Source organism: Vipera berus (assembly GCF_964194415.1).
Source record: "Vipera berus genome assembly, chromosome: 2".
NCBI classification, from domain to species: domain Eukaryota; kingdom Metazoa; phylum Chordata; class Lepidosauria; order Squamata; family Viperidae; genus Vipera; species Vipera berus.
Genome location: NC_138203.1, coordinates 154,398,635 through 154,421,207, shown reverse-complemented (window position 1 = coordinate 154,421,207; position 22,573 = coordinate 154,398,635). Strand labels below are relative to the sequence as shown.

The following is a 22,573-nucleotide window of genomic DNA, read 5'->3' as shown; positions in this document are numbered from 1 at the left end:
TTATATTATTTTAAGTGCCACTTTAAAAACATGTTTAGTTGGAAACAATGTGTGTTAATATCTGAACAAGGCTCATATAATTAATTAATTGCAGCATATAGCACTCTGCAGGCCTATACATTTAAAATTTAACCTTAAGTTTATGAGCCAAAACTTAAATGGCTATTTACCAGTTGAATGCAAGGTTAAAAAACCAGTTGGATTTATTTACATTTTGCTTTCATTTTAGATCTTAAGGTTACTTGAAACAGCCTAGATAAGTTCCTTCATCAAAACACAATGAAGTATCAGCAATGCTTTAGACTTTTTTTTTGTAACTGTTTATGTTAACGTACCTAGATAAATGTACGTGAAAAGCATTGATGTATAAAAACATACAAAACAGCTACAACTTAATTCCATGCTTTTCTTGATCTGCTGTAAACCTACCATACTTTAGCACTGGAGAGAAATTATACTTGTTTCATGCTTGAAATTTCAGTCTAAGAGAATCAACATTAAATAAACACTGTCACATTTCTTTATAAAAGAATGTATTACAACATATATCTAGCAGTGTAAAAAGATATGCAAATCAGACAAATCCAGGTTGAATTGGGATAAATCAAAGGCCATTTCCGTTACACAAGCAGTACAATTTTATTTTTCCCCATCAATTGCAGCAAAAAAATTGTTATAAACCAAATTAATAATCAAAGGAACTTAATTGTCAACAATTCTTCAAGAGTGATTATGTTCTAAGTTTCATCTGGAAGGGAGAGATGAAAAAATATACAGTGGGATAAAGTCTCTATGGCCAATTCAATGCCTCTCTAAAGCATTAAGGCTACTGAGGCACCTTATTGCAAGTTATGTATCATCTCCTCTTTGGCAATGAGGTGTGTAGTTTTGTTAACTAGAGCCATCAGGGAATTGAGCTTCTGAGACCAGTCATTGAGTAAGTTATTTGGGTCCTTGGGTCTCTGAAAGTTGATAATTCCCGCCAGCCTATCAACTTTTGCAAAGATGGTCTTATTCACCACTAAGTTGGACAAAAATTCTTCAGATTCCTGTAAGGCAAATAAATGACACAGAATCAGGTAGTCAAACCAACAACTCATTTTGAATGAAATTTCATTGTTTCACAACATCAGAGTTATCCATACTCTGCAGAAATGAATGTATACACATACATACTTCCAATGAAATGTACTTAAGAAATATTTGTGTTTGGCTGGATTATCTGATGTCATCACTTTAAAAACACAAAACCAAAAAACGTGGTTTGGCACTGAATTTCCCCCCCCCCCCCCCCGTTTAGAGGTCCTCCAGCATTCCAGGTTCTACTCTTCCAGCACGCCAAAGATTTTTCCAGAATTTCCATAGGGGAAATCTTTTGGTGCGCTGGAGGAACAGGCATTACATTTGGTGAAAATGGTAGCGAATGCCATTGTTCTGGAAGGTTCAGAGGGCTGGTTTTCACTAATGTTTTCCACTATGGAAGGTGGTAACAATTGGCATTTGTTAAAATGCCAGTGTTCTGAAAGACTCAGGCTCCTCCCTAGCAGGGTAGTGATGATGGTGTTTACTAAAACATTAGCAAACACCAGTGTTTTCTGAAAGATTTGCTAGCTTTTTGGCCAGATTTGAGGCCTGTTCCTCTACACATGGGAGAATTTCCCCTCCCTGCATGGGGAGGTGAGGGGAAATCCCTCAGCATTCTGGGGGAACAGACCTCAAATCCTCAAGTCCCCTCTCCTCGCAACATTCCATGCTGGCTTCCCCAATGACTTTCTGGGGAAACGTGCAGAGATGATTTCAAATGCAATCACGACTAGGCATAAATGTCAACAGGTTGCCAAGCATTTGAAATGCAGTCATGTGACCAGTAGAGGCTGGCATGACATTTTATAAGCTAGAAAGCACCTGTTTTGAGGCTGTTGTGACTGTGAACCACCGTTAAAACAACCAGCCATAAGTAGAGGACTACCTGTATTCAACTACATTCAACCAATCTTTATATATAAATGAACTAATCAATGTGTCAAAATAATCTTGCATGAGACAATACAAATCTGTAACTAAAGATAAGTATCTGTGTAGCAGAGTCCTGGTGATGCAGTAGTTAGAATGCAGTATTGCAGGCTGACTCTGCCCACTGCCAAGAATTTGATCCTTTTACTAAGTATGTCTCAGCAGACACCAGTCTTTATTTTAATTGACTATCAAAGAAATATGTTTGATTTATACAGAAAAAAATATTCAAGATATTTTTCCTTTCACAATCTCAATGAGATTTACTGATTCTACTACTAAATTAAATGTTTATCATCATGGAAATTGGTTTCTAAAAGCTCCAAAAATACTGCACTTTTTTCAACAGTGTCATATATTTTCTCTCATGTGAAAGGCATAAGCAATCTTGAGCATCACTTACATCAACTGATAAATCCAAAAGTTGTGCCATTCTCTTCATAGTAATTCTGGTATAATATTTTGCCATTATTCGAATATTCTAAAGAAAAAAAAATCAGAATAGATTTTTAGGTATTCGTTGAAATTAGGTATTAGTTAGGTATTAATTGAAATAATTTCCCAAAATATAAAAGGAAATCTTGTAATGGATTCAAGCATTTGCTTGTTTCAAATACTTATTGAGAGTGAGTTAAATAATTTATTCAGGAATAAATTAGGAAACATACAAAATATTCCCAGATACAACTCTAATGTACAGCAAACAAATTGCTGGAAGGAATTAGCAGTGAATTACATTTTAAAGACAACATTTTTCCCACACTCCTCTCCATATCAAAGTTTATTTATATGGAACAGCACTGCTACACTATTCAATTTATATTCCTATATTTCAACTAGATACACAAATGCGTATCTGTCAAAAATAACTTCTCAAATAGTGTTTGGCAATAAGCACTACATCAGTCCCACTGACAAAACAGTTTGAATAAAAAGGACGACTGCTATTAATGACAAAGGGCTAAAAAACAGAATTGACTTACATGTTCCACTACTCTATTTTTTAAATCTTTCCATCTTTTTTCACCTTCCTCTGTGTATGCAAACACATCTGTTGCAGGACTTTCGAGGGATCCTTCCCTCAATTCTTTCCCATAATCCTCCACAAGGGTAGTCCAGCGCATCAATTCCATAGTAGTAAACAGTTTTAAAAGATCTCTGTTCAAAAAAAGAGCGCCTTTGTAAATGGCTAAATCATCTTCACATCCATCAGAACAGTGCATTTTCTAAAAGAATTCTGCCAGTGGTACCAGTGCATTAATCTACCTTACTTGCTTTATTAGGCAGGTGTAATTGTATTAATATGTTAGAAAATAAACTATTAATTCAAAAGAGTATACCAGCATTACTATACATATCAGTATACACATATTTACCAAAAAATATTTACAAATATGCATCAAGGATACTAATACAGTTTAACATATATACATATACAAACTTGGGAACAGAAATTGATATCTTACATGCACACCAACATCATAACTATTATTTTACATTCCATAAATGGGGTAGTTCAAATATGTTCACTATATATCTTACCATCTCCCTACCAACAACACAGCATTATGAATATATGACATTCTACAGGGCACATATTCTGCAAATTAACATTTGTGCTGATTTCATCCCAAACGTATTCCTAAATAAAAAAAATAGAAACCACCTACTTATATTTGGGAATGTCTTCTAGTTTCTTATCACTGCTTATTCTATGCACCAAATCAGACTGTTCATTATCATAAGGGGATAGGATGACATACAACACAACACTCTTCAGTGCCTGTTTCAGAGAAAGAGAAAGAAACCAATCTGCAGAGATGTAGTAATATATGAAAATAAACAATATTACAAGTACCACTTGGAACAAGCAGCTGATTTTTTTAAAAAAAATTATGTACCACTTTGTAATCAAACTTAACTCGGAATTACAAGTTTGGAGAGCTGAAAGGAACCAAACTCATCATCAATTTTAGATACAAAATAAGGAAATTCCTTGAAAACAATTTAAAGCTTTCTTATTAGGCTCGAATTCTTCATTTTAAAGTGGAATTAGTAGAATTTCCATATATGTACCTGAAAGCATTTTCAAAATCTTGGAACATTGTTCTATAAATTTGTATGGAGTTTTCAATTCCTAAGATACCTTTGCTGGAAGGGATTAGCCGTGAATTACATTTTAAGGACAACATTTTTTCCACATTCCCCTTTGTATCAAAGTTTGTTTATATGGAATATCACTACTACACAGAATAGGAGCTCTGGTTTCCTGCATCTTAAATAATTTACATGTATTTTTATCAGTAGCAAATTTCGTGATGGGGGTCTCCCAATACTCCCATGTAACACCTCTACTCCGCGAGCTGCATTGGCTTCCGGTTGCCCTTCGGGTGAGATTCAAGGTGCTGGTGATGACCTATAAAGCCCTAAATGGCTTGGGTCCGGGATATCTGAGGGAACACCTGCTGCCGGCATCAAGCTCCCTTCATCCAGTGCGCTCCCACAGGGAGGGACTTCTCAGGGTGCCGGCGGTTAAAGATTGCCGGCGGGTAACACCCAGGGGTAGGGCCTTCTCAGTGGGCGCGCCTGCCCTTTGGAACCAGCTGCCCGCGGAGCTTAGGACTGCCCCTGACCTCCGTTCATTCCGCCGGGACCTGAAGACCTGGCTCTTCGAGCTCTCTGGCCCAGGCTGAGAATTTTTAATTTTAACTGGGTTTTTTATTTTCTCTCAGGATTTCATTTAATCTTTTTTAATTGTTTTTAACTTTTGTATGGATTTTCTTTTAAATACCCTGTAAACCGCCCGGAGTCCTTCGGGAAAGGGCAGTATATAAATCTAAATAAATAAATAACTTTTTCTTCTTGGGCCATTTCAGAATTTTCATGCATAACATTTTTAACTATTTGAACTGTTTGGCGCCAAAATCTGACTTCTTTCCTATCGGTATTTTACGATCACATATACCTATTAACTTTTCATGCCCCCCACATGCATGAGAATCAAGTTTGGTTCAGATTCCTACTAGACTGACTATATGGCTGGAGCAAATGTTTACAAGGTGGAATGACAGATGAGCATCCATGGAAAATCCTGCACTTATGAAGGTCACTCTTCAAAGGTTCTGCCCAATTGTCATACACAGAATGTGGAAAAATCTGCACTGTTTTAAGTTATTTAAGCATGGTCAGGTTGAATGACCTCTCTGCCCAGTGTTTCCTCTGTCAATGCAACAGCTGGGTCTCCAGTGTACCCATATATTTCAATTAAAAAGAGAGGGAGCCAAATGTTGCAAAACAAAGAACCAGCCTCCAACACTGCCTGCATGTCCAACAATGCTGATTCTTCATTCTCCCTGCAGTTTTTCAAACTTAGCTTGGAGAAAAACTGTTTAAGTAATATGTGACACAGCTTCAGACCCACATGAAAAATTACTCCTTTCTACTTCAAAAGCTTCAACTGAATTAAAGTAAATTTCAAGACATAAAGCAGCATTCCCCATTTGCAAAAAGTGCCAAATATTATCTAACTACGTTTGAAGGTATCTTCCATATGGGCTGATAAGATTTTATTCCATCAAATATAACTCTTAACTACATTTTATTTAATAAAAAAGAAAATAATGTTGAAGCTGTTCTAGAAACAACAAGAAAGGTACATGGAATATGAATCGCTTTTCCCCCTAAAATGATTATATGAAAACGTTAGCATTTGACTTTCGCTGCCCTAAAAAAACTATATCTTCATTAAAGGCAGCATTTGCCTGTAGAGACATTAACAGCTTATAACCCATTTTTCTTTTGTTGTTTACCTGTTGCCATTTTTCACCTTCAGCCTGGATGCAGGGTGTGTCATAAATAGCTCTGTAGTGTTTACAAATGGAAAGATAAGAACCTTCATGCTGATCCACCTGAATCATTAAATTGTAGTATTTCAATTTTAGTTTCTGAAATGTCAAATAACGTTGGGTTAGGAGAGACACATTAAGCATACACATCTGTCACTTCCCCAGCAGTGTGAGAATTATTTAAGATGTGTGAATAACACCCCATAAACCAGCAAATCAAAAGTTTTCTACCACTAGACATACTTCGGTGTTCTCTTCCTGGAAAAATTTGGTGTTTATTTTTTTGCTTATAATTTGAGTCCGAATGTAGTCCTTTACAGCCAGACAGAGCCTCATCTGTTCCAAGATAAACTCTACACGTTCCTTCTTTTCCATCGATCCATAGGTCTCCACCTAAAGTTCAGAAGATTAAAATATTACAGACTGTGACACGTGAAATTCTAAGAACTGCGCCCAAAGCTAACAAAAGCAGTAATTAATTTTTAACTTAAATAAAATTTTTCATTTGGTAGTCACAAGTGTACAGCAAATCAAAACAGTTACAGTATGACAAGATTCGGTAGGCTCGTTTATTCAATTCCCAGTTGAATAAGCTTCATTTATTTTGAATTTTGGTCAAGCTGAAAGTAAAATTTAAGCTTTTTGGAAAATTATATCAGGAAAATTTGCCCTGGCCATGCCCTCAAAAGTCTGTTCTTAAAGGCTGGGGGCAGGGGGAGAAAAAACTCCCATTGCAAAAGATGATGTGCACTGCACTAGATTTCAAACCCCACCTAATACACCTTCTTAGAAAATATCTTCACTGTTTTCTTGGGGAATCTCCTACAAAGTTGGTTATCTTCAGGCTGGGAAAGGTAAGCTTTGCAACCCTTTGTGGGAAGTGAACAATATTGTGTAGGCAATGAATTTAACCACTCTATTAAAAAGGTGTCAAAAACACAAGAGATAAATACACCAAAACATCTGCCCTATTTAATGTTCTTATATTGCTACTGGATAATTGATCAAAACAGATTTTAAAAATTAAAAGGAGAAATGACAGTATTTGAAATACAGGCACTGATCCCAAGCTAAGCTGTTCTTTTACATTACCTGAAGTTCCTGCAAAATTGAGGCTGCTTCTTTTACTTCACCATTCTGTTCTTTTATTTTTGCCAATGTATTTGTCAGCCGAGCCCTCTCAATTTCAACGTATATCTAAAAATAGCAAGGCATTGAATTTTATGTAAGAATTAACCAGTGCACAAATCTAGTATTGTATATGTGGAAGAAGCCTTATTATTTTCACAAATGTAACATACATTTATCAATGTCATACTTAGAATCAATTATACAAACAATCTTATGTTTATTCACATCTTGAAAATAGTTGATATAAACTTTTTTCTCAGTTTTTAAGTTATCTAAATCAGGACTTTTCGATCTTTTCATAGACTGTACCACTTTTAGGACAATATTTGAGTACCACCAGTGCTTAGCAAGGTGTCAAAAACTTGACGACTAAAAAAAAAAGGGGGGGATTTTGGGTTTTACTGATTAGATTCATTTGTTGTTATAGAAATAGTTTATAATATTATAGAAAAGTAAAAGGTTGAGGTTCAATGTTAATGTTTAATCTACTGCAACAGAGGAACTCTGTTCTTTTTCTCTTCTCACCCTCACTTTCCCCCCCTTTTTCCTCACCACAGTCCTACTATTTGCTTTTGTATTTTTGTATTTTATTCTATAATCTAATAAACTATTACAAACTGTAGAAAAAAGAAAAAAAGTACCAGTTTTAATTTCTTTGGTGGCTGTTCCTTTGCTGAATCACTTTCCCTTTGCACTGACAAATATATGATGAATTTATCCATGTTTATTAATATGCACCACTACCAGCTAGTTCATGGGTCTTCAAACCTGGCACTTTTAAGACTTATGGACTTCAACTCCCAGAATTCCTCAGCCATCATGGCTGGCTGAGGAATTCTGGGAGTTGAAGTCCACAGGACTTAAAGTTGGCTCTTCTGAGCTCTTCCACAGTGTAGTAAGAATACACCCCTCCCCAATCCCTTCCCTGTACCCTTGAAAGACATAGTAATCAAGTGTAAAGCGAGAAAATAAAGAAACACAAACTCCATTTTTCTTTCTCTTTAAGCTGCCTCAGGCGAGTCACATGTCACAATGTTGCAACCAAGACTGAAAGGCTCTGGCAATTGCAAAAAGCTTTAGCTTTAAATTAAGCTAGTTTACCTTCAAAGAAAACTTTCTAAAAGCCACAGACTCAATTAAAGGGGGTAAAACTAATTACATTTGTTTAAAGGGATTAAACCTTTCCGGTTGTCCTTTTTCCCCTTCCCCCACCCAAACATTCTTTTATAGCCTCTCCTCTCTCCCCCCCTTTTTTTCTTCAGTTCACCTACAGCTCCAAGTTGCTTCTTGAAGCGCCAATCAGCTGGAGCCCTACCGGCTCCTGGGGCTTCTGCCAAGCCCAGACAGTCCTGCAGCTGCAGCTGCTTCTCCCTCTCTCCCTCAGGCTTGGCTCGCTTAGGCTCATTCCCTTCCTCTGCTACACTTGGCTAGCAATCATGTACCACCTGCCATGTGGCAAAGTACAAGTGGTACGTGTACCACCGGTTGAAAAGCCCTGATCTAACTCACCCTCAGGGTAAATTGTTTTTCGGTTTCTATTGTGTAAGTATCACTGTATTCACTTATAATCTGTATTTTATAGCATCATATTAATATTTTATAATGCAATAAAAATACATTGGGGGGAAAATAAAATCCAAAGTAAAATAAAATAGAAATGCTTAATATGCTAACGAGTTAATGTGTATTTATGTACTAATGAGTCATAAGGCCAAGTTATTATAAGGAATAGATGTTTCAGATATACCATGACTGAGGAGAGTTTGGAAGGTGTATAGTTTACCAAAGTATCCTGGGATTGTGATAGAGGAGAGAAGGCCAGAGCTCCTATCATATCTTTATTACTATACAGATTCTGTGCTTATGCAAGGCAGGATACATACTCAACCATTAGCCAATAACAATAAATAACAAGCTTTATTTCTTATGTGTTACTAGTACATTTATAATTATAAATGTTGAAAAAACAGATTGGTGAAATATATAATGGTTAACATTGTTAAGATTGTATAAAACTATGCTGTTTATAAAGAATAAAGAAAAAATCATGAATAGAACTTAAGGATTTTTTTCCAAATTGCTCAATATTCCCTTGCCTTGTTTCTTTGTAAAAAAAAACTGACAGCCCCCAATTTAAATATTGACAAATAATATTGGCTAACTATTCACTACTGGAGTATGAATTTATCTTTCTACTGTTTTATAATATTCATTTATTCTTTTTATATGCTGCCCATCTCACCATCAAAGGTGACTATTATTTTAGCTATTCCAGCTCAAAGTATGTAAACTCTTAATGTAATGATATGTTCCCGATTCAGTAACCAAGAAAAGCACTTGTGGTAAGCCATATTGACAGAAGTGTTAATTACAGTCGAGAATAAAAGCAATAGTAAGAGTATACTGATTCATTTAAAGTTATTTAATTGTTAGAACCAAGACAAGAACATACAAAGAAGTTATTTATACAATGGATCCAATCATACAGCATTTAAAATTTCACTTTAACTAGAGAAAACATAAGTATTAATGGAATTGCTGAAAAAATTCAAGGTACCGAAAGGAATGCAGATATAATTCAGAAGCCCCCTTTTTATTACCAAAATCAAATCATGATTTCTAATGAAGTTTTACTCAGCTTTCCTCTTCAATGAAAGCTTTACAAAATTTCCCCATAGGATCACCTGGCAGTGGTGTTCAAATTTTAACTTTTTTTTTTCTACACCAAACTCTCTTGAGAATGATCAGGACAAGCCATTGCGAGTATGAAATGCTTTCTTATTCTACATCCCTATCATCTGCTGCTCCATTTATCATGTTTTTGGCATGATATATGGTAGAAATCCATATTTATGGACCAGCCTGAGGAGGCAGTAACTTGGAATACTGTAGAAATACAATAATTTAAAAGGATGAAGCAACTAACCAAATTAAAAAAAACCACATATTGTGCGTATTTGTGAAATCGAGAAAAGGAAGAAGGGTGCAACAGATCTTAATGAAGGTGTCTGACCTTGTGGAACTAATAGATATAGGCAGAGAAGAGAAGGTAGATGGATATAATCCAGGGAATAAAACATTGTAAGAAGACACAAATACATTTTTACAGGGGTTACAGTAAAGTAAAAGAGCAAAAATAAGTGGTTACACTTTTGGGAGATCAGTAATTATTTAATAGTATCTGGCTTAAAACAAGTCATTTTTCAAATATATGGTTAGAACAGGGGTTCCCAAACAGGGGTGCTCACACCTCCTGGGGGTGGCAAGATGATATTCCAAGGGGTGCAAAAACTTGGGTTTTCAAAATTATAGTGTATATGCATAATTTGTTGCTGTTAGTTCAAACTTTTGTAAGGGGTGCGAGAATATTTTTTAATTTTTGTATTTTGTTTTTATATTTATTGCCCTGTACACCGCCCTGAGTCCTTCGGGAGAAGGGCGGTATAAAAATATAATAAATAAATAAAATAAATATATCAGAAGCGTTCTAGGGGTGTGGGATATAGAAAAGGCTAGAAACCACTGGGTTATAGCATGTCAATTTATGCTATAAGGAATGGAGCTAAAAAAGACAGTGAAAGTAAACCAACTTTAAGAAGAAAAAGCAAGAGTCCTGCATGAAGAAGACAAAAGATTACTACTGGTGTAGAAGCTGCTTGGAACAGGCTGAAAAGAATCGTTACAGAATGCTATGGAGGGGTGGGGAATCCTGGTAATTGGAATTATGCAAGAAAGTGCCTGATGGAATGAAAAAAATTGTTGGATGAAAAGAAAAATGTAGGTAAAATGATTACTGCAAAATATAATGATACCATGCCGTGCTGTGCCATGCCACCCATCTCACATTCATGACTCTGGAAGGCTTACAATTAAAACATAAACAGTACCAAAAAAAATTTTAAAAGCCATATAGGCAATACAAATGCTAAGAAGAATTAAAAGCCACGTAGTACAATCACAGGGAAAGCACAAGACCATGTCGATTTACTCTTGTAAAGTGTTAGCTGGTAATTCTATGTCACCTGCAGCTCTGATATCATCCCCTAAATCATTTAGGTCATTAATAAAAGGCTAAACATCCCAGGGCCTAGGATAGTTCTGTTGTCTATTTCAGAGGTCCCCAACCTTTTGGGTACCAGGGACCGGTTCCATAGAGAAAAGTTTTCCCACAGACCGGAAGGTGTGTGGTTTTGTGTGTTACCTGCATTTCGCGGATGGCGCTTTGCTTGTTTGTGCAAACCGACTGCTGGCATGCCGCGGCCCAGTACTGGTCCACAGACCAGGGGTTGGGGACCCGTAGCCTATTCAATACTTTCCAAACTAATGTAGAGCCAATTATCAGTAGTATTCTCTGAATGCTGAGAATCAATTACAAATCCATCTAACAGTTACCTCACCTGTATTTTATATTTCTTTAATGAAGATATTATGTTTGTTGAATGCTTTGCTGAGGTCAAGACAAAGTGTCCCTTATGTACTAAGCTAGTAATACTGTCAAAAATAGACATCTGCCATTTGGGCTGTATATGTCAAAAGAAACATAAAAGTACACTGAATGAAAACAGAGTAAGTTTCTTAAGAACTTCAGGTGATAAAACAAGGACAGGGGCAAGAATGAATGGGTAAATGCATACATGCAGATTGAATACAATGTGAATGACCACTAGAAAACAGATGGGCTTTTATATAGAAAGAATGAGGACTGAATCACAAGGCAAATAAAAGAATGAATGGATCAAGATTAATTGATTACATGCCATCAAGTTCTTGTCCATCTTAGTGACCCCATAGATTTTCTCCGTGATGACCTCTTCCTAACCTAGTTCTTCAGGTCTTTTAATGGTGCACTCATCACCACTATAACTGAGTCAACCCAAATTGCTGCTGGTCACCCTCTTCTTCTATCCATCTGTCCCAGCCTTAAGAGAGCTACGTCTTCACACAACACATTTAATTTGAGCCTTATCATTTGTACCTCAAATGAGAATTCTGGGCAGATTTGTTCAATGGTTTGTTTTCTAGTTATCCACATTTTTCTCATGAGTCTTCAACATCAAAGTTTAAAAGCATCAATGCTTCTTTCTATCTTACTTCTTCCAAGTCCTTCCATAGAGCGTTACAGGTAATATTATGCTTTGTATGATTCTGATCTTTGTAGGTACGGACACATCTCGGCATTTGAATCTCTTTCCCAAGGCATTCAAGGCTGTTCCTTCACATCTTTCACATACATTCACAAGATGTATTTCTTGACTTCTTGGAGCTGTCCATTTCTATGCTGTCTTATACCCTCCATTAGCTAATTTTAAAGTTGGAATTTATCAAATTGTTTCATGATAACTACATTTAGTTTGCAAGGTACAAAAAAAAAACACCACCCGAGTGTTGCAGAAGTATGATGAATTAATTTAATTTAATTTATTATCATTTCTATACCGCCCTTCTCCTGAAGGACTCAGGGCGGTGTACAGGGCAAGAATAAAACACAGAAATTTACAAAAATTAAAAAATAATTAAATGCATGCCCGATTAAAATACAATTGATACATAATAAAAACCCCAATAAAAATGATAAAAAACCCCACCAATCCCCCCTCAGGCCAGGCCGGCTTGCTCGAACAAGTATGTTTTCAGATCGCGGCGAAAGGAGCGCAGATCGGGCGCCGTCCGGAGCTCAACCGGTAACTGGTTCCATAGCTCCGGGGCGCCCACAGAGAAGGATCTCCCCCTGGGGGCCACCAGACGGCATTCTCTGACCGGTGGCACCCTGAGGAGGCCCTCTCTGTGGGAACGCACAGGGCGCAGGGAGCTTGATGCCGGCAGCAGATGTTCCCTGAGGTACTCCGGCCCCATGCCATGGAGGGCTTTGAACGCCATTACTAGCACCTTGAATCTCACCCGGAAGACAACTGGCAACCAATGCAGCTCACGGAGCAGAGGTGTCACGTGGGAGTATCGGGAAACTCCCAACACAACTCTCGCGGCTGCATTCTGTACCAGTTGGAGCCTCCGGGTGGTCCTCAAGGGAAGCCCCATGTAGAGGGCGTTGCAGTAGTCTAGACGAGAGGTCACGAGCGCGTGAGTGACCGTGCATAAATCATCCCGGCTTAGATAGGGCCGCAACTGGCGCACCAGGCGAACCTGGGCGAAAGCCCCCCTAGTCACGGCCACCATGTGATCTTCCAAGGTAAGCCGCGAATCTAGGAGGACTCCCAAGTTGCGAGCCCTATCTACGGGGGGTAATAATTCACCCCCCATAGAAAGAGATGGAATATCCGAATAGACCCGGGATGAAGGTATGCAAAGCCACTCGGTCTTGTCGGGGTTGAGTTGAAGTCTGTTCCTCCCCATCCAGACCCGAACCGCCTCCAGGCAACGGGACATCACGTTGAGGGCATCACTGGGGTGGTTTGGGGTAGAAAGAAAAAGCTGGGTATCATCAGCGTACTGATGATACCCAACTCCAAAGCCACGAATGATCTCACCCAGCGGTTTCATATAGATGTTGAACAGGAGAGGCGAGAGGACCGACCCCTGAGGAACTCCACAAACGAGAGACCTCGCGGTCGACCTCTGCCCTCCTGTCAACACCGACTGCGAGCGTCCCTGGAGATAGGAGGAGAACCACTGTAAAACCGTGCCTCCCACTCCCAATCCCCTGAGACGCCGCAGCAGGATACCATGGTCGATGGTATCGAAAGCCGCTGAGAGGTCCAATAGGACTAGAACAGAGGAATGACCCCTGTCCCGAGCCCTCCAGAGATCATTCACCAGCGCGACCAATGCCGTCTCCGTGCTGTGCCCGGGCCTGAAACCCGATTGGTACGGGTCTAGATAATCCGCTTCATCCAGGACCAAAGGGAGCTGGTGCGCCACCACACTCTCAACAACCTTCGCAAGAAAGCGAAGGTTGGAGACCGGACGAAAGTTGTTCAATACAGCTGGGTCCAAGGCAGGCTTCTTGAGGAGGGGCCTCACCACCGCCTCTTTCAAGACGGCAGGGAAGCTACCCTCACTCAAAGAAGCTGATATAACTGCCTGGAACCAGCTGCGTGTCCTCTCCCGGGCTGCATAAGTCAGCCAGGAAGGGCACGGGTCCAATAAACATGTGGTGGAGCTCAGTCTCCCCATAATCCTGTCCACTTCCTCCGGAGTCACAGAATCAAACTCCTCCCAAGTGATATCGACAAGACCACCCGCGTCCTGATCGCCAGACTCTGCCCAGTCGGAGTCCAGACCGGTCCGAATCCGAGTGATTTTGTCCGACAGATAATTGTTAAACTCCTCGGCACGACCCTGCAAGGGTTCCTCCCTCACCTCCTGATTAAGGAGGGAGCGAGTCACCCTAAACAGAGCGGCCGGGCGATTATCTGCGGACGCGATAAGGGTAGCGAAGTGATTAGACCTCGCCACCCTTATCGCAGCGAGATAAGACCTAATATGGGTTCTTAGTCGCAATCGGTCGGATTCGGATCGGCTGGACCTCCAACCGCTCTCTAGGCCCCGTCTCCGGCGCTTCATCTCCCGGAGCTCCGCGGAGAACCATGGAGCTCGACGGGATCTGCATCGGGTCAGGGGCCGCAAGGGTACAACTCGGTCAAGAGCCTCAGTGGCTGCCCTTTCCCAAGCTTCCACTAAGGCATCTGCCGAGCTGTGAGTGGGGGAGGCAGGTGGGGACCCCAGCGCTGCCTGGAATCTCGCGGGGTCCATTAAGCGTCTGGGGCGGTACCATCTAACTGGTTCCACACACCCACGGCGGGGGGGTGGCAAAACGGAAGACCAGCCGCAGGAGATGATGATCGGTCCATGACAGGGGCATAATAATTGGGGAGCCCCCACCAAGATCATCTAACCACCGCCCAGATAAGAAAACTAGGTCAAGGGTGTGGCCTCCCTCATGAGTCGGTCCTGAAATTACTTGCGTCAGGTCCATGGCCGTCATGGAAGCCATGAACTCCCGAGCCAACTCAGATGATCCTCCCAGAGATGGTAGATTGAAGTCCCCCAAAACTATAAGTTTCGGGAACTCAACCACCAACCCAGAGAGGACATCGAGAAGCTCAGGCAGGGCTGCTGCTGCGTGACTAGGTGAAAGGTACACCAGCAGCAAGCCCAACTGCGCACCAGGGCCGCATCTCAAGAAGAGAGACTCACAACCGACTATCTGCGGAACGGTGGCCTCCCGCGGAGCTAAGGTCTCCCTCATAACAACAGCCACTCCCCCACCCCTACCCTGAGCCCGAGGCCGGTGTAGCACCCGGAAACCTGGTGGGCAGAGATCAGCCAGAGGAATACCGCCCTCTGGGCCCAACCAAGTCTCCGTGATGCAAGCCAGGTCCGCCTGCTCACCCTCGACCAAGTCACGGACGAGAGGAGCTTTATTAACGACAGACCTGGCATTCAGGTACACCAGCCGGAGCTCAGGAGGCTGCACATCCTCACTCCCGGGACCTCGGGGTAGAACAAGAGGGTCGGAACGCCTCACCGCTTGCAAGTAGCGGAGAGGCCTTCCCTGGAGCCCTATCTACGGGGGGTAATAATTCACCCCCCATAGAAAGAGATGGAATATCCGAATAGACCCGGGATGAAGGTATGCAAAGCCACTCGGTCTTGTCGGGGTTGAGTTGAAGTCTGTTCCTCCCCATCCAGACCCAAAGAAATTTAAAAAGCCACAGATTGTGAAAAACAAAATATCTTACCTTTCCTTCCGTCACTGTACGTAATGTGTCAATCAACTGCAATTTGGTTGGCAAATCTGTGATCTCTTCAACATATGTACAGCACTGTTGGACCATTTTAGCAACTGCCTAGCATAAATAATGAGAAAGATCACACTTACTGAATATAAACTTGCATGGGTAGCATTGGTGTTCGTTTCAGTAATATTGCCTGTTACGCAATTTTATTTCAAAATAGCCAAGGAAACTGAAAATGTTTGCAATGCAAGGAAGAGACATGACAAAACAAATAGGAAGTTATGATTGTTTGCATTCATTTTCAAATATACACCACATGGAGCAAAAAAAAAAACTTCCTACAAGAGGATATAGTTATTTTTGTCTAATATTTCCTACTTTTTAGTAAGGTAAAGCTGCTAAAAGAAGAAACTTCTCCAGTACTACGTGGAAAAGAACAAGTCATTTCACTACTTTAGAATTTCAAAAGTTGTTTCTTTACTTATCGTGACTTCTACAACTTAAAATTAAAACACTAAATTTTTCTTTGCATTATATATTAGCATTGTGTACAACTTTACTAAAAACAAAAACAGTGCAATTTAGTTTTGCCTGAGACTTTGAACTGCTATTTGTATTCTATATATCTTGCACTGTTTGCTTCATATGCATGTTTTGGGTGGTTTTTTTTAAGCAATCAGGCAATAGTTGAAAGGGAGCAAAACAACTTTAAACAACATAAATAAACTACCAGTAAGTCTCCCAACCGGACAGCTTGTCAATTTGTTGAGTATCATATTTCAGTCAAAGCAAAGTTACCACTCATTGTCACAATCACAGTAAATCCAACTACAAAACAGCCTTGGATACAAATCTAGAACTACGTACTTTAAAATTATCCGCTGACAAATCAAAATTACCTAGAAAATTAGAAAATTAGCTAGTAATTTAATTTAGCTATCTCTTAATAATGATTGTCTCTGTCTCTCAACCCAGCCTACTTCACAAGAATGAAGAGAACTTTAGTTGGGATGCTACACACAGAACACTTACGTCACTATGCATAAACTGCAACAGATAGGAAGTGAAAAGTCGACTTTACACCAAATCTAATGTTTAAATGAAACCTACTATTAGGTTTAAACAATAAAAGCTAATCTATACAAGATAGTAAAAAATCATTAGGATTTAATACCTTACAGAAATCTTAAAATAACAGGAACAAATAATTTTAAACTGCAAGGAAATCATCTTCAAAATACACACACTTTTCATTTGACCTGATATGTACAAATGATTTCATGCATGGAATTCTCTTTTACAAGTATGAAATCTTGATCTGTCTACTTACAACATATACTAGGGGTCGGCAACCTGAAAAAGGAAAAGAGCCACTGGGAACCGGTTCCATCACACATAAAAAAAAGTGGGAGCCGTGTGCGTGCGTCCATGCACGCGCATGCGCAAAAAAACCATTTTGCACATGCGCAAAATGGTTTTTTCTTGCGCATGCGCGGACGCACGCGGCTCCCACTTTTTTTTATGTGTGATGGAACCGGTTCCCGGTTGCACGACGGTGACGCCCCGTCTGCAAAGCTGCCGCTTTCGGCAGCCTGCAAACGTGCCGCGGCAGCTTTCTCAAAGAGTGGCGCCGCTGCCCGTTCGCGCGGAGGTGCACGCGCACCTCTCCAAATGGGCGGTGCCACTCTCCATTTGGAGAGGTGCGCGTGCACCACTGCCCGTTCGAAGAGGTGCGCGCGCACCGGGCGGCTGAGAGCCGCAGGAGACGGCTCAAAGAGCCGCGGGTTGCCGACCCGTGACATATACCAATAGTTGCCAAGCTGTAGTGTAGGAGATTACATCAAAGGAATACAGGTAGTCCTCAACTTATACCCGCAATTGAGACTGGATTTCCAGTCATAAGTCTTTACAGTCATAAGTCAATGGCACCCATATGATCAAACCCAATTGCACAGCATTTTTGTGGTCGTTAAGCAAATCACTTCTGTCATTAAGCGAACACCACAGTCATAAATAAGAACTCATTCTTCTGGATGAGCATTTTTTTCCAGAAACCAGCAAAAAACATCACAAATTGTAATCATGTGACTTTGGGATGCTCCAACCAATTATAAAGGTTACCAAGCATCCTAAATGTGGTCATATAATTGGGGGCAGGAGGAACAGATGGACATCATCTTACAACAAGAATAGAAAAGCAGGAGAAACCCTTTTAAACTTCCCCCTTTTCCCTCAGTAAACTCACCTGTTTTAACTGACTCCTCCTTTTCGAAAGAAGGAAGATGTTTTCATTAAGAGCATTCCAGTCTTTAGCATCATAACACATTTTTACTACAGCAACCAAGATGCGAGATGTGGAAACCATATCAGAAGCCTTAAAAAAGCATGGGAGATAAAATATCATTTTTAGTGTAAAATATTTCCAAGAGTTCCTTAATTTTTTTAAAAAAACTTAACTATTTATGAAAATAAACATATTTCTGATTGCAAGATCAAGTATACAGGAGGAAAAGTAACTCAGAATTCACAAATGATCAATTCATTATTCCAGTACTTATATTGCTATTTTTCCACACCATATTCTTGTTCATAAATGGAGATTTTACTTTATAAGAAAGTTTACTATTATTTAAGCATTAACTCTCATAGTCGTAAACTAATTCTCTTTCACTGTTTTCTACAATCATAATAATTAAAATCATTGAGAATCTCATTGTCTGTAAGAACATATAAAAAGCTGGGGGGAAAAGACATCAATTACTATTTTGATATCTGTAGAAGTCACAATTTATGAGGAAAAAATGACTAATTTTAAAAACTGAAGAAATGTTTAGTTCATTTTAAAAATGCTTACAGTTCGAGTCTGTTTTTCCAATGACAGCAATGTTTCAATTGCTTCCTGAAGCCTTCCATCCTAAAACAGAAATAGGGTGCTTAAAACCAAATGAAAAAAGTACCGGTAAAGTACTTCTAAATTAACTGAATTGCCAAGTTATATATCAGTAAATACAACATATAACAAATCTGGATGAAAACATGTCATTTACTTAATCAAATTTAAGTACCGCCCATCTCAATGTCAGAGTGACTCTAAGTCAGGAGTAATTATAAACTAGGAAACTATGGCTTGGTTCAAAGTAGCCACAGTTTCAAAGCCAAAATATATCTTGTTTATGGGAATTCAGCAAGACTGCTTTGTAAACCAATCACATAATCTTCTAGCCAGTCCAACACTTGCACAAGTTGAGTTATGCGCATGCGCTAGCCAGCCGCTCATGCGGCCCAGTTCCAAACAGACCATGGCCTGGTTATGGACTGCAACCTGAGAGTTGGAGACCCCTGAAATAAGCTACCTACTATTACCAAGAAAATATATTGCCATTTTAAAAAGTGAGGGTCAAACTGTACTTTTCAGTTTCCTGAATTAAGAATCCATTTCCTTAATTTTATACTCAATTTCAAAGGAACAGGATGCTATTAAAGCTGTCTTCAGAAATTATTTTTCAAATGTTTTCCAAGATCAAATCTATAAGGTATTCAATCAGATGCTGAGAGGGAAATTATAGCATGCACCTCATTTTGCCAAATGCAACTTGCTTCCTCTCAAGTAAATGGCAAACATATTTCTGTTCTGCCAAACATAATAATTTACATTAGCTATTCTCTTCCAATTAAATTATATTGAGCGCCTGTTACTCATCCCAGCTTCTGCCAACCTAGCAGTTCGAAAGCACGTAAAAATGCAAGTAGAAAAATAGGGACCACTACGGTGGGAAGGTAACAGCATTCCTTGCGCCTTTGGCGTCTAGTCATGCCGGCCACATGACCACGGAGACGTCCTCGGACAAGCGCTGGCTCTTTGGCTTTGAAACGGAGATGAACACCGGCCCCTAGAGTCGGAAACGACTAGCACGCATGTGCGGGGTAACCTTTACCTTTTTATGTGTATTTTATTGCCAAAGTGTACTGCCCTGAAAAATTCCTTTTGTATTGCAAAAAAACAAGCTGGGGAAAATATTTACGCGAAGAAACAAATTCAAAAATGCGTTACATCAAGCCCTTCATGACAGTGGAATTAAAACTTGGTTCCAAAAGACAGAACTGTTAAAGGCCAACACTCCCAATATGTAACTGAACATTTCAGAGTGTAAGTTCATGCGCTGCAGTTTTTTTTAAAAAAATCAGGAGAGGCAGGAGATCTTCCTCCAATAATTTAATCATACCAAAAATATGGAGTCACTTGATTAATAAATTGGGCAGCTACAGAAATTGAAGGAAGGGAGGGAGGGAGGGAAAGAACTTTTATGTTTAAGAAATGGACAAAAGAGAAAACTTATGATAGGTCTTCAAATCTCTCCACTGACAGAGGCAGCACCTGAAGTTCCAACTATGTGCAATAACTTCTTTAACCAGATAATTTTTACTTTTTTTTCCACAGCCAAAAGGGAGGTGAAGGCCCAGGCAGTGCCCACTGTGAATACTTTGCTTTTGCCTGCATTTCTTATAATATTCTAAGGGATATTAATGAACCTTTTCTTGCACAAAGCTCTGTTCAATCTTTTAGCTTGTATTTAACATTGCACATTTTTCCATGTACAATTTAATCCTGGTTTACTCCAATATAAAGCAGGTGACTGCACTTAGTCAACCTTGGTTAGTATTCAAATAAATGACCACCAGAAAATTTCAGAAATAGAATATTTTAAAGAAAAAACTGGACAAAGTCTAACTATTTATGTATTGTTGCCAATAAACCAATATGGATGCATTCTTGAAATCATCAGAAATTAAGATGTAGTAGGGAGACTTTACCACTTAATCTAAATGCATACAGTATGCTTAACCATAAGTGAATCACAACACTGAGTTAGTCCAACAAACTAAATTAAAATCCGGTTTGATACTGGGGTTCAGCAAGTCACGTGTACATAGCCTTAACAGGACAACATGTAATCCATATAGCAGAGAGCAACAGTTCTTCACCATCATCACTTGGTCTGGATAGTGATGGGCAGCTTTGTATTATTTTCTAAATACAAGATAATTAGCAACCTGGATAGATTTTCTTTCTCCATGGACTTACATTTTTAATAAGTTATTACTTCTCCAGGAAGTAAACCTAGCTTAGCACCAGAACCCAATTCTAAAAACAACGTGAAAAATGTTATACTTAAGCATCCATTTCCCCCTTTTTTGTGAAGGCGCATTAATAAAAAACAGCAAATGAAAGCAATGCCATGTTGCACAAGAAACAAATGAAACAGAACAATTCGTAGGATACCCCAGATACACAGCATACGATACCCATGCAAATCTTTTGATATTACTTCCCCACATAATAATTGTTCTTGTAACTTGGACAAGAGTTAAAAGGTAGCTGAAGGGTTTCTCTGTAAGAGACACGGGGCGGTTTCTAAGTAAGATAAAAAACAAATAAAACTTAAAAGTCACGAAGCAGCAGCGACCCCGATTTATCAGCGAGACAAGACAGCCGCCGAATTTTAAGCTCCGGTTAAAGGTCGGAAATTTTCAAGCTTACTTCTTGCCATCACTAGCCTCAAAAGCAGGGGTCTTCAAACTTGGCCCTTTTATGACTTGTGGACTTCAACTCCCAGAATTCCTCAGCCAGACACGCTGGCTGAGGAATTCTGGGAGTTGAAGTCCACAGGTCATAAAAGGGCCAAGTTTGAAGACCCCTGCTCAAAAGAAACATTAACTGCCTCTTTCTTCCCATGCAAGCAGACACTTACTTACCTCTCGGGAAAAAGCCGCCAGAACGTTACAATCAAGAAAAGGTCTAATTTGATTCATTAGATTTAATTCCGGAGGCTTCGTTCCTCCGAAAAGCAGTGGGGGGGGAGGGAAAGAGGGGGGGCAAAGTTTCGTCCCGATTTCTACCACTCCTGAACGATAGAAACACGGAGCGACACGCGCTTTGCCTCTCACACGCACAAGTGACACTTCTGGGGCGGAAGAGAGCAACGTCTCGCCCCGTTTCTCCCCATCCCAGCCGCCCGAGGAGCGGAGCCATCCGTCTGCGGTTATCTCCGTCGCCTTCTCCCGCCGGGCAATGGGGTTTCCCGAGCCGAGAGGGTCCCTTCCGCTCTTCTTCCCACCTGCCCTGCCCAGATTCCCCCGGCCCGGGTCAGTCTGGAGAGGCGATCTCCCGATTCCCCGCGAGTCGCTCCCAGCTAAAAGGGCCCGATGCGGCCTAAGTCGGGCCGCGCCATGACTCAGCCCTCGGCGGGGCCTTCGCTCGCTTACCCGGGCTATTTGCTCGCACTCGGGCAAGCGCTGGTCTACCGTGGCACTGTAATCCACTTCCATTTTCACGATGCGGCCATCGGCCCGCTCCGCGTCCCCGTCCGCCATGGCCGGTCTCGTCCAGCCCGGAATGGCTCGCAGGCTTCTCAAGCAAACACTCAAGTCACGCACTGACTCACCGGAACCGGAAGCCCCTGGCTAGCATCGCAAGAGGCATCCGCGAGGACAGCCTTGCTCCCGAGGACCCGTGGCGTCTCACGCCCGGCGAACAGGCATTGCCTTAGTCACCTCGGAGGAGCGCTTTAAACCGCAGCCGCCCTTCGGTGGAGACGTCTTTGCGTCTCTATTTCTGCCATCTGGTGGGCGTCCCGAATTTTGCAGCCCAGATCTTGGAAGCTCCGTGTTATCCTCGGGTTAACCCTCCAGGAAGAGACGGGAAGCGAGGAGAGTTGTCGAGGGACCCGCCAATTAGAGGAGAATAGATGTAGCTCTGGGCTGAACGTGGTGCTCTCTGAGCTTGGTTGTTTTCGTTACTAAACTAGATAATATTTATTTATTTATTTATTTATTTATTTATTTATTTATTTATTTATTTATTTATTTATTTATTTATTTATTTATTTA

At 40.3% G+C, this 22,573-nt stretch overlaps 1 protein-coding gene across 1 annotated transcript; it reads right to left on the bottom strand.

The window, feature by feature from the left end:
* Positions 1–506: 506 nt before the first annotated feature.
* PSMD12 (proteasome 26S subunit, non-ATPase 12) lies at positions 507–22,140 on the bottom strand. Its single transcript, XM_081319513.1, has 11 exons — positions 21,950–22,140; positions 18,540–18,599; positions 17,931–18,059; positions 15,689–15,796; positions 6,951–7,055; positions 6,102–6,251; positions 5,823–5,957; positions 3,684–3,796; positions 2,997–3,171; positions 2,417–2,494; positions 507–1,049 (listed from the first exon to the last, which is right to left on the bottom strand). The coding sequence occupies exons 1-11, from the start codon at positions 22,055–22,057 to the stop codon at positions 840–842; spliced, it is 1,371 nt and encodes a 456-aa protein (XP_081175639.1). The 5' UTR covers positions 22,058–22,140; the 3' UTR covers positions 507–839.
* Positions 22,141–22,573: the final 433 nt, after the last annotated feature.